Consider the following 12423-nt stretch of genomic DNA (forward strand, 5'->3'; position numbering starts at 1 on the left):
CTGAAATTCATGCTTTGACCAGGAAAATCTTTCTTCATCATCATTTCCAGGCTTGTTGTGGTAGTACACAAGGTACTTAGTGGGCTCTGCTGTATGCTTTGCGCGAAATAGCGTGACCTTTCTCATCCTATTCCTCATCTCAGTGTACACGGCTCTCGTGTACTTGATAGACATGTCTTCCTCGTAGTCGTAAGTTGTTTTTGTCACAGGATTGGTCTGCACATGTCAAAAAGTGAGATATTAGTCGAAGCAGAGTCATGGGTTTCATTTTTTTAAATTCAAAGTGCACATGTTTAAGGTAAAACAAAACATGATGGGGGTGTTTTGTACTTGTCATCATACCATGCTGGTCATTGTTTGCTCGTTCTCCTTCTGCATCCGAGTTTGTATGCAAGCATTGACCCGCCTAGCAAACTTGTGTAGGTTCTGGGTCCCCTTGACAAACCCTTTCTTTAGCACGTGGTTCATGCTCTCGCTTCGTTGTGTGGGAGTCATTCTAGCACAGAAAATGTTCTTGTAATATGCTGAAATCCACATTTTCCTATCACTCCAGAGCTGCATCATCATCTGGTCGTTCTCCAGGTTGTACTTGTGCACGAGTTTAGCCCAGGCATCTTCAAACTCCATTGGCATCAGTGGCCAGTTTTAATATAGCTGTGAACTCCTCTTTGAATGTTTTATACTTTTTGTACAGCAACGCGAGGTATTCCCTGTACTTCTTCATGATGTGCCAACGGCAGAGCTTGTGGATGGTGTTTGGAAATGATTGTGGTATAGCTTTCGCCATCGATGGGCATTGGTCTGCATGAATTAAAAAAATGAAACTTGATTCTTTTTTTGTACTGATGGTGAACTTATGTTGTACAAGTACTTGAACTACACATCTTGGTAGTATGGTATCTAAGAATGTCACATGTATTTTTTCTTTACAGCAGCGTTGCTAAACTTCTTTGGTATCAGTGCTTGAACTTCACAGTTAGTAGTAGGACAAACTAGTAGTGTCGCAATCAAATTTTTTCTTAAAGAATTGTTGTTGAACTTCTGTGGTGGCACTGCCTGAACTTCACCTAAATAATTATATTTTTCTGAACATGCTACATATATTTATCTTGCAGCTTTGTCCTTGAACTTCTATGATTCATGTATTTGAACTTCACATTCATAACTAATTTTTTTCTAAGCATGTGATAGATAATTTTGCTTTCTTGTACTGCTAGTTGGACTTTTGTGCTTACAGTGGTTGAACTGCATTCTTTACATTATTTTCAGACAAAACCAATGTACCCAACCAACACAGACCCATAGACTGAAAAAGATGATGAAACTTAAGGAGTTTTTTTTTGAACTCACCTGTTAGAATGCAAGTTGGGTGCTTGTTGTTCATGCACCATAGAAATGTATCAAACAGCCACTTGAATGACTTTGCATCTTCATCTCTTATCAGGGCAACAGCAAATATCGTTGACTGCAAGTGATGGTTTGTTCCAACAAACACTCCCAGGGGCATATGAAATCTGTTGGTCTTGTAAGTCGTGTTGAATGTTACGCAATCGCCGAAGTCTTGATAGGCTCCTCGGCAACTTGCATTGGACCAGAAAATGTTTTTAATTGACTTGTCCTTGTCCACTTGGATGTCATAGAAAAACTCATCATTTATTGCCTTCATGTCTTTGAAGAATGAAACAAGTTTCAATACATCATCCAAATCATCTTTCCTTGCATTCATGGCTTTCTTGCAAATCACATGCAAACATGCATTTGTTTATTTTTTGCTAGCAAAGGGCTGTGAGTAGGATGCTATTTTACATTGTAGTATGTGGGTGTTTGAATACTTACTGGTTTAGCAGGTCTCGTCCGGTCATGTTTAGGAAGTAGCTTCCATCTTCATTTTCAGATAGCATGGACATGATTGTTGTGCGCTTGACATCATGGTACTGCAGGAGCATTACGTACTCCAAAATAGTGGGGTCATAATTCTTGTGTGAGTGCAAAAATACCAGCATGTCATCAGTTTGCATGAGCTGGTGATTATGATTGTACTCAATGTCCACTGCCACGCATGTGCCATCCTCCTGCACCTTCACTCTCATTCTTGCATTGTAGCCCGTCCTCTGCGATGTTTTGTTTCGCTTCCTGTTGGCCTCTGAAATAGAAGATGTGTGTATCCCTTGGAAGGCGCAAATAAAATACTTGTGGTTGTCATTTCCACCCGTCTTCCTGATTCCAAAACCAGCGTGTCTAGCGTATCTGTTATAAAATTCCATTGCTTTCTCTACATCTTTGAATCGCATCTTTAGTCTTGGTATTAGATAATCCGGTAGATCTGGCGTCTGCAGAAAAGAAAAAAATAATCCAAATAGCACCTTAAAATGCAGTTTATGAACTTGTTATCCTGGAGGGAGCAGAAAATGTGCAGATAATACAAGATGCATATATAAATATTTTTTGTTTCACTTACGTGCGTGTATGATCGCAACTCTGCCGGTGTCGGCTGCTGTCCCTCTGGGATGGGGCATGGTGGAGTAATCATAGCAGGATGCAGCAGTGGATCACAAGGAGGAAGGAGGGCTGAAGATGGCCTCTCTCTTGTTTGCGTCCTTTTTGCTTGAGGTGGTTGTGGGGGTATTGCGATCCGGGTCTTGGTTTGCTCTTTTGTTTTGTGAAGCAATCCATCTACCTTATGCCCCATAGAATTCTGACCTGTAGCAGCAGCAGCAGGATCAAACGGTGGTAGTGTGCAGATCACTCTCCTCCGTGTGTGTGTTGCTGTTGGATTTGTCCTAGGATCCAGTTTAGTTGCTTCGCTTTGGCATTGATGAGGCACACCAGGATAACCTCCAGAGTTACACGCACGACTTGAGCTAACCCCCTCCTCCATTGGCGTGCTTGGGAGTCTGCTGGTGGATACAAAGAATCCGCGGGGGATTTCCGGCGTCACCCAATCAGGTGGAGGCGCAAACCTGTGCGGATAGGGTTGTGACCCAGCATCTTGGAAGTATCCGTGTGTTTCGGGTGTCATCCATTTTTGGTCTGGAGCATGTTGGTAATGTTGTTGGTGCGTTTGAGGTGTGACCCATTGAGGGGGTGGTGCAACGCGTACAGGCTTTGGATTGTGTACTTGCTGCTGGAAACTTCTAAGCTTCTTCATGCGTCTCTCGTCTTGCTGACATAAAAGAAAAGAGTGTCTATTAGCACACAAGTTATATCTGCATATACCTTTGTAACTGAACTTAGCATTATTCACAGCCTGAACTTCTCATATAAAAGCGGTGAGAGCCATCACACTATGCACTAAGCCGAGCATCTGCCAATGCCTTTGTACCTGAACTGAGCACCCTTCACAGAATGAACTTCACATCATGTTTTTTAATTCTACAATATTTGATTACTTATATGTACCTGAACTGAGCACTCTCCACAACCTGAACTTCTTGTTTTGCAAAGGGGAAATACTGTCTATAGTTAAAAAACCTGAACCTTCATGAGTTTTTGAATGGTTGGACTGCTAGTGCGTACCAACCTGACCTTCATGTCATATCACATGCATGTTCTATTTTCCTGTTTTTTTGCACAAAACCAGACACATACCAACCTGAACTCTAGCACACTTACTAGTTGAACTTCACATGGCTTTTGCACATGTGAATGTGAATCCAGGCAGATTTTATAGTGTTTGTGGCCTGGACTGAGGCTCACATACTACCTGAACTTCACATGCCTGTAAGCAGGCAGGCAGATTTTACAATGTTGTTCTGTAGCCTGGACTGAGGCTCATACACTACCAGAACTTCACATGTTTGTAAGCAGCCAGGAAGATTTTAAAAAAGCTTTTGTAGCCTAGACTGATGCTCACACACCACCTGAACTTCACATAGCTGTAAGCAAATAACAAACCGAAGGAAGAAGTTCAACCATACCCTGGCTAGAAGGTCGGCCAACCTTTTTCCAGCAGCTGATAGGCCACCTTGAGAACAATTCGTCGTGGAGGTATGAGAGGAATTCAATGGCAATCCATGTCTTGCAGAGGGCACGAAGTTCATCTGCACGAAGCAAGAAGGTCAGAGAAGGCAAGATTGAAGAAGAAGGCAAAATTGGGAGGAAGTTCATGTACTGTTGCCGCTGAATTTGAGGTCGCAGCAGATGCCGCCTCCGCGGAGGAGTTGCTCCGTTGGTCGCGTCGCTCGCCGTAGCTTGCGTCGGGCCGGTCATCTGGTCTGCCAAGGCTTCGGGCGGTGGTGATGGGACGAGGATGCGGCTTCCTGAAGTCCATGGCGGCTTCACCGCGTCCAGGCGACGCGGGCTCCTGGCGCCGGCGTCCACCGTCGCTCGCTCGCCCGCGCCGGTGGCCGGCCAGGAGCTGGAGACGGAGGGGAGGCGGAGGACCTGGCCGGCCAGGAGCTGGGGAAGGAGGGGAGGCGGCGGATCCGGCCGGCCAAGAGCTGTAGACGGGGTGGGGGAGGCGGCGGATCCGGTGAAGATGGGCGGCGAGTAGGGGAGGAGGTCCGGGATCGAGTGGAGGAGCGGCGAGGAGGGGGATGGGTCGGCTCGAGATCGGGGGATCAGGTGGATCGTGTCGGGGCGGCTCGGGATCGGGTGGGATGTTGTCTGGTTGAGCCGACAGTTCAGGAAAGTTCGGGAGGGGTCTATCAGGCCCTATATAGGGGCTGCTGTGATCCAAATAACTATTCTAATCTTGGGATTAGAATAGTGTTGTATATATATATATCATGTGGTGCTGCATTAATTGTTGGATCTATTATTTTCCTTGAGCTTTGGAAGTCCCCATGTGTTGCGTGCTAACATTACACAGGGATGTTAATTTCTTTGTATCTTTGAATATTTTTGTATCGGTGCTAGAGTATAACCTTGAAACTTGGGCATGTGATTTATATTCATCTATATTTTGTGGCCACATTTAATTTCTACCGTTCCATGGTTTATGTCCAATTGTCCATCATCATATATGGATATTGTCTTTTAACATTGAGAAAATTCTTTATTTGACACTATCTTAAAATTTGCTTCCTTATTTGACACTGGAAAAAAAAATCCCTACTTGACCCAAGTTTTAAATTTTATTCCCTATATGACATTTTCGTTCATTTTGAGCCTAAATGACACCTGAAAAGACTCTTTTGCCCCTCATGTGGTATGTGTGTGGGGGGCAATAGCGCACACACGAAGCATCAGTGCAAGGGCAGGAGCACACATGCAGCAACACATACACATGCACCAACACGCACGCGCACACACACGCAACAACACGCACGCGCACACGCACACACACGCAGCAACACACATGCACGCGCACACACACGCAGCAACACACACGCACGCAGCACACACACATACACACACACGCAGCAGCAGCAGCACACACACAGGCAGCACATAGGCACGCAACAGCACACACACACGCGCGCGCACGTACACACGCAGTAGCAAACACACACGCAGCGGCACACATGCACACACACATGCAGCAGCAGCACACATGTGCGCGTGCACCCACACACGCAACAGCACACACGCGCGCACACATACCGCATGGGGGGCAAAATCGTCTTTTCAGGTGTCATTTAGTCTCAAAATGGACAGAAGTGTCATATAGGGAATAAAATGTAGGACTAGTGTCAAATAGGGAAGAAAAATTTTTCCAATGTCAAATAAGAAATCAGATTTTAAGACAGTATCAAATAAGGAATTTTCTCTTCAACATTTGCAAATTTTTGGATATGCACAGCAAGTGAGAATGTGTCTTCAAGGAGCTGCAGTGATGGATGATGGAACCAACTCGGATATTTGGACTAGCTCAACAAAGGTGAATGGAACGGGGAAATAACCATCACGTCAGGAACGACTAGTCTTTGAGAACACATGATGCAACTCCCTCCAATTCATATTACTTATCATTGAAACGGGTGTATGTAGATGTATTCCAATGCTAGATACATCCAGCTGAGTGACAAGTAATATGGATCAGAAGGAGTACAAGATTTTCATAATGATGGTCTTGTTTTTTTTTTGTTTGACATCATAATGAAGGTCTTGTTTTGTTAGACAGAGGCGCTAGGTAATGGTTGGTGCTCCTCAATCTCCAAGTCAAGTTCAGAATGGCTTCAAGTGGAGTCGGAATGTCGGAAGTGTTTAGTTGTAGATGATGTTGAACCAGAAGATCGAGTTCACAACCATGCACGAAATACCTGACTCTTGCCTTATTTTAACAATTGCATTGCTGCGTGTCGAATGGCATGGATATCCGACGAACAATACGGCAGCCGGGAGCGACTTTTACATGAGATTTCACCTTTAAGCTGGATGGCCTAGATCCCCACATCAGACAAAGATGGATCAAGTATTCAGAGCAATCTCCACGTACCCAGTTATGTAATTTACTGTACTTACGATCTATTCCTACCAAGAGTCAATCATGATAATTCATCTTAGCGGAAGATGTCAGACAATTAACAAGTCACTTGAAACTTGCTACAAAATACAGTAAATTCTAGCTGGCATCATGAAACAAAAAAAAAAACACTGGAAAGTGGACTGTTGAACGTAGATACTTCGGCAACGGGGAAAGAAGAAATTTTGGAGGGGTTCACTTTCATTTCTAACGGTTTTTATGTACAAAATTCTATAACAGTGTTTTGAGGATATGTACAATTCACAACGAATAGCTCTGCCACCAAAATTCTTGATCCTATGGAACACATGTAAATGAAGTTAAGAAAAAGGCAAGTCTCGACTAGCTCGGTCAATGTGTCATGTAAGTTCTTGTTCCTCTATGTGAGTAACCAACAAACTCTTCCTAACACCTGCTGGAAAACCTCAGCCATTGTCCTTTTAGTTGCCAAACCTCTTGGCAATTATGGGTCGGACGTCATCAGCAACAGCAAGCGTCTCCAGGAATGGAATCAGCTGAGGTAACCCCTCATCAAAGGGGTTGTTATACCAGCTCTCTATGGGTATACCATTATTCACTTGCAACTGGAAAACCTGTATACACAACACAGAATAAGTACCACAAGAAACGGATAGCCAAAGTGCAAGCCTCCAAACGGAAATGTTGGTTAAGGACACTTTGGAAGATTTAATCCTACTACTATGGAAGTACTGAGTGAGAGAGGTGCTGAGAATTAATCATAGCAATTTACCTGCGGAGTGTTGTCAATTATGGCAACCTTTGCAAGGTCAACTCCAATAACAGTCAGATCTTTTGTGTAGCCACTTTCCGTAAATACACATGACTCACGGAAAAAACGCTTCGAGAACAATGTGTTCTCTGGATCGAGCCTGTCAAGCAGCTGGTCTGCATAAACACTTTGGCTTGCTGTGAATATAACAACATCAAACATCTCAGCCATCTTCTGGAGGAACATATGCAAATGTGGTCTCTTCCTCACATATACCAGATGTTCTTTCATACCAAAGGACACTGGAAAGGAAAAATCTGCATCATCACAGTGCTCCATAGTTGAATGAACAAGGGTTTCTGCACAGGAAGAATCAATACATTATTCTCAATGGCAAGCAACAAGTTACCAAACAAAGCAAGTATTTTCATGCTAGCAACGTACCATCCAAATCAAGCACAAGAGTGACCTTCCTGGCCCCTTGCTCTTTAGATACACAAGCAGCATTTGAGCTCAACTCGGTATAATCAATAAGATTAGGTAAATCCTCCTCATCCATATATGGATTAAGCCAGTCTAAAACCTCAGAATGGCTAAAGCACTCCCCACCAGAGTTATTAAAGCACATATCCCCTGGTGATGGGCATGGTTCATTGCCAATGCCACCTTCCACGGTGCTTTCATTAAGTGGAAATACTCCGCATATGCCACTCATGTCTATCAATGAATCAATGGGTACAAATTCATCACAAAATGTACTGTAACTAGCCAGGAGACCAGTTGGAACATCAAATAAGAAAGGAAAAGCATCATCAGGATTATAAATATCCAACAGGCTGCAATCCAGGTTTGAGCCCAGGCTTTTCTCATGATTATTGACAGCACAGATATCCTGTGCTGCAGAATTTACATCTTCATCTGCAAACTCTGCAATGCAAAATTGTAAATGAATATACATGTGCACAGTGGGGCCCAAATGAATATAAATGAATATCTTGTGCTGCAGAATTTACATCTTCATCTGCAAACCTTGTTTGCGAGCATATCAAATGTGTTCTATAAAACATTGAATTTGGCGGCTGTGTATTTTTATACGTGACAAATAGACATTGGCCGTGAACAAAACTTATCACCTAAACTAGCCAGATTAGTTACAGAAACTGCTCGAGGGGTAAGGGGGTACTCTTACCTTTATCACCGGTGTTCACTACATTTGACTGAGATTTGCCGTCATCATTATTAGATAAGGAATCAGGCTCCAAATTTGGTGGAACAACAGTTTCAGATATTAAATCCTGCATATCAATAAGGATAAATCTTAGGCTGCAGAGGTTTTTCCAAAAAAAAATGAAAATAGTGATGCTGATATATAATGTTGGGATTTCAGAAAGAAAATGAGCATGAGACATGACCAAAAAAAGCAACAAAGCAAACCACTACCGACCTTAAGATGCTACATCGAAGTTCATATCCTAATATAGCAAATATCAAACAATGGTGACATTCTAGAGCCTTTACAAGATATTTGAGGCATTTAAGCATTTAATCATTTAATCTGAACAAGTTGATGTAGAAGGTGAAATGGCAATAGGCAACAGGTAAATTCCATCATCCGAAGTTCTAGTTAGAAATTGCACCCTTTTTCACTTGTCATCGAATTTGGAAATCGGCAATGATAACTTGCTGAAAGCAATCATCCAAACATATTAACAAGAAAACCAAAAAGAAATTTAAACATCCAATTAATGTTGTCAGGCAATCATCAATTGGGATGTAAGCAAGCTAACATCAAAAGAACATTCAACTTGACCAAGTACCGAACAGTAGTCTAAGTGGTAATATTACAAACAATGGAAGCAATGTGATAATTTGGCAGTTGAAATACAAGAGGCCACTAGATATTTGTATTGAAATCAAAATGATTAAACACAAGGATAAGTGCACAATATTTTATCACCGAGTCAAGTTTGAGATCAGATGATGTAGCAATACCTTCAGCAGAGCAACGGATGTTCCTCCAAGTACAGCATGCAAGCCAGAAAATTCTGTAACCCTAATATCCTGGCCAGCTAGTTGAGTTGTCGACTCAGGCTCTGAAAAAAGAGAGATCATCAATCCATATAAAATATACACAGGTACACTAACCTTGAATTATCAACCATGCGCAGTGTATTGCTCTACTTTGTTTACAAATATTACATGTAAAAGTAAACAAATCAATGGTAAGACACAACCAACTAATCTAGCTATCTACTGTATGTTTACAGATAATACTCCTTCCGTTTCTGAAAGATTGAAACCAATATCTTTCCCCAACACTTGTCAACCTGCTAATCTGAAGGCAAATTTCCCCCAAATACCCCTATTAATTTTGCTCCATGTTATAAATTCACAGTCGTGCTTACAATATTGGTAGAGCGTTTTATGGTTCAACTTTACTGAAGCCATATCTTGATATGTGTGATTTGGTCATACAGTGCCAAGTACTTAGAAACAGGACTAGAGGAGTATCTCCTGAATATACTGCTAAGGACATACGTAGTTGTCAGAATTCCAGTCAAGGGTACACATTCAACACCAGCATAGATAACTAAGAATGGACATTGGAGCTAACTTGGAAGGTTTTTTCTATTTGAAACATAGGGAAATATCTACGCTCAATATATTTTATTCATAAGAGAACAAGACACCTATGCAGTCACCTCTTCTCTTGAAAGAGCAACCATGCAGTCACTTACCATCCTGACGGTCCTTGTAAGACGAGTTCAACACAAATGCCTGCTCGAACTCATCAACTTGAAAATTCAAGATTTTCATCGATTTCATGGATTTGGTGTCAAACTCATTCGCGAAAATGTCATCATCAAACTTCCTCTTCATTCTCAGTGCTGGCATCTTGATCAGCAGTTCAGAGTGCCAAAGCTGTCTGCACATCCATTACAGAAGTTAAAAAATACAACTTTAAAAAAGGAAGAGAACAGTGGGGCCCAACATTCACAGATATAAGGAAACAAAACCATAATAGTTTAATGAATACATGCCATGCCAACATTTTTACCTACCCTGTCAGGTTACTAGTGAAAAAGGAAAAGAAAAAAAATACTTCTGCCTATCCTTATTCAGCATGGACTAACGAGTGTATAATGTGTATTGATATTAAACAAAACCCTAAACCCATGGTATTTTGCAGAATAAAGAAAGAAACATCATCATGCTTCTGTGACATACACACCAAAAGCGAACAAACCTCGTTAGTGACTATACTAAGATGGCGCGTAGGTCTGATGTTACTTGAAAGTTTTCAAACTAATGCATGGGCAGCATTAGCATTCATCTCACAGCATGTTAGTGACCCAAGCAGCAAACGTGGCACGGTGTCTACTGGTGAGCTAATATTGTGTACCACTCCAATTCTCCTTACTTACCCTCCTAGCACATACAAATAGAGCAATGCCAACAATATGTGCGCAACAAACAGGTTTAACATAAAAAGCGTCCTATCGGTCCAATTTTTGTCACAATTTTCAGTGAAAACATACAAGATTACCAAAAGATGAATGCACATTGCAATTTTTCCCACACCTTAAAACCATCAGCATTGTGCAACATTGCTTATGCCAATACTAGACAGGGTCGATAATATAACCCAAACCCCAAAAGTCCTGCCTTTGAGCAAAAGTCTTGCTGTCTCACACAGTTTGCGCTCTTAATCACATGTTTCCGCAACTGCTACTTTATTTACGCAAAAGCAGTATCCTTTTACCAGCAAAGCAGGAGGGAACCGACAGAAACCGTTAGACTGGTTAAGTTAGTGTAGCTTATTTCTTCATTTGCACAAGCAAACACACAAACCTAGAAGTATGACGTACTTGTGTTCTAGTATTAATTACTAACATTGAGAAGCATCAAACGTTAGCAAAAATTTTGCATGTAAGCTGCAAGCTAGAGTAAGAGATTTCAGGACAAAATCATCTGCGTTGCCAACATACTACAGCAAAAGAATTACTTTTGGAGCTAGGTCAACAGCAAAACCCTCTAGCAAAATAACGAAGGGCATCCAATACCTAAGTTCTGTTTTAGACGGAAGGCTTGAAATGAGTCTGACTTAATAAAAGCCATAGCCGGTCAAGGAGTACAACGCAGATCTACAAAGGTAGCAAAACATCTAGGTTAAGCAGCAACAAGGTAAGATGGGGTAAACTAAAACGAGAACCCAAACCCTAGAGGAGAAGAACAAGTAAATTTAGACAGAGGGGAATATTTCCATTAAAATTGTTTCCTTGACTGGAGGGATGTTCCCATTAGATTCTCTATAGAACACAGTACTCCAATTTAAGGGGGTACCAAAAGTGAGATTACTACAAACAAACCCTACAATATCTGACTTGAAACACTCAGATCGCCGCTGTGCACTAGAACCCCACAAACTGTCTAGTCGAATTAGAGATTTAGCTAGAAATTACACGGTGGGTGCGATTCCGACAGAAAGAACCACCAGAGTAGCCAAAGCAAAGCAGCAGAGCCCAACCCGACGGAAGAAAAATAGAAATCCCCAACTAGAAGGAAGATGCAAGGGTTTCCAAACAAGCGTCGCCAACTCTCAGAATCTAGCGGGTGCGTGAGAATCAAAATCCCGCGTGTTTCTAGCCGGATTTAGAACCCGGCGCTTCAAATTCCCCGACTTACTTCCCGACAAATCGACCAAAACCCAAACCCCCCGGCCTGGAGAGAACAAGGGAATCAATTCCCGCGGCATCTCCGCGAGCCAAAAACTCGAGACGAGGCCCCAGCACGCTAAACGGAGACGAATTCTACCGAATCGAGCAGAGCTACTACCAGTCGCTGCCATCCATCCCTAACCGAGGAGGACCGAATCCGGGAGAGGAGTTCCGCAGAGCTTACCGAGACGGGACGATGCTGCCGCGGGTAGCTCCGGCGCGTCCTCTCTCTCTCCCTCTCTCTCGGCCTCTCCCGGAGGCGGACGGAGGGAGGAGAGAGGAGGGGGAGGGAAGCCGGTGCGCGCAGGCAGAGAGGAGGGGGAGACGCACCGGAATCACAAGAGGGCGGAGAGAGGAGAATTATGAGGGCTCGGTCTCCGATTTGGTATAGCCCGTCTCCACTCGTCTTCGACGGGTTCACTGACCGGTGGGCCGCGTACGCGGCCCGGGCCCACATGTCATGCCGCCAGGGACAGCTGTGGCCGGCCGTGTCGTGCCTCCCGAATTTTTTTTTATTTTTTTTTTTGGTACGGGGTGTCAGTGAGGGGGTAGGCTGCGCTGAGATGTGC

The 12423-nt window shown here is 43.0% G+C and overlaps 1 protein-coding gene across 2 annotated transcripts; it reads right to left on the minus strand.

Annotated features, from left to right (window-relative positions):
- Positions 1 to 6581: 6581 nt before the first annotated feature.
- Positions 6582 to 12215, minus strand: LOC119268583 (CTD small phosphatase-like protein 2). 2 transcript variants are annotated; one of them, XM_037550242.1, is made up of 8 exons: positions 12039 to 12215; positions 11201 to 11281; positions 9875 to 10062; positions 9129 to 9229; positions 8326 to 8431; positions 7581 to 8063; positions 7158 to 7495; positions 6582 to 6999 (listed from the first exon to the last, which is right to left on the minus strand). In XM_037550242.1, the coding sequence occupies exons 3-8, from the start codon at positions 10029 to 10031 to the stop codon at positions 6847 to 6849; spliced, it is 1338 nt and encodes a 445-aa protein (XP_037406139.1). In that variant the 5' UTR covers positions 10032 to 10062; positions 11201 to 11281; positions 12039 to 12215; the 3' UTR covers positions 6582 to 6846. The 2 variants fall into 2 exon arrangements, with proteins under 2 accessions (XP_037406139.1, XP_037406138.1); XM_037550241.1 differs by lacking the exon at positions 11201 to 11281.
- Positions 12216 to 12423: the final 208 nt, after the last annotated feature.

The sequence above is a fragment of the Triticum dicoccoides genome, chromosome 3A, assembly GCF_002162155.2.
Source record: "Triticum dicoccoides isolate Atlit2015 ecotype Zavitan chromosome 3A, WEW_v2.0, whole genome shotgun sequence".
Taxonomy (NCBI): domain Eukaryota; kingdom Viridiplantae; phylum Streptophyta; class Magnoliopsida; order Poales; family Poaceae; genus Triticum; species Triticum dicoccoides.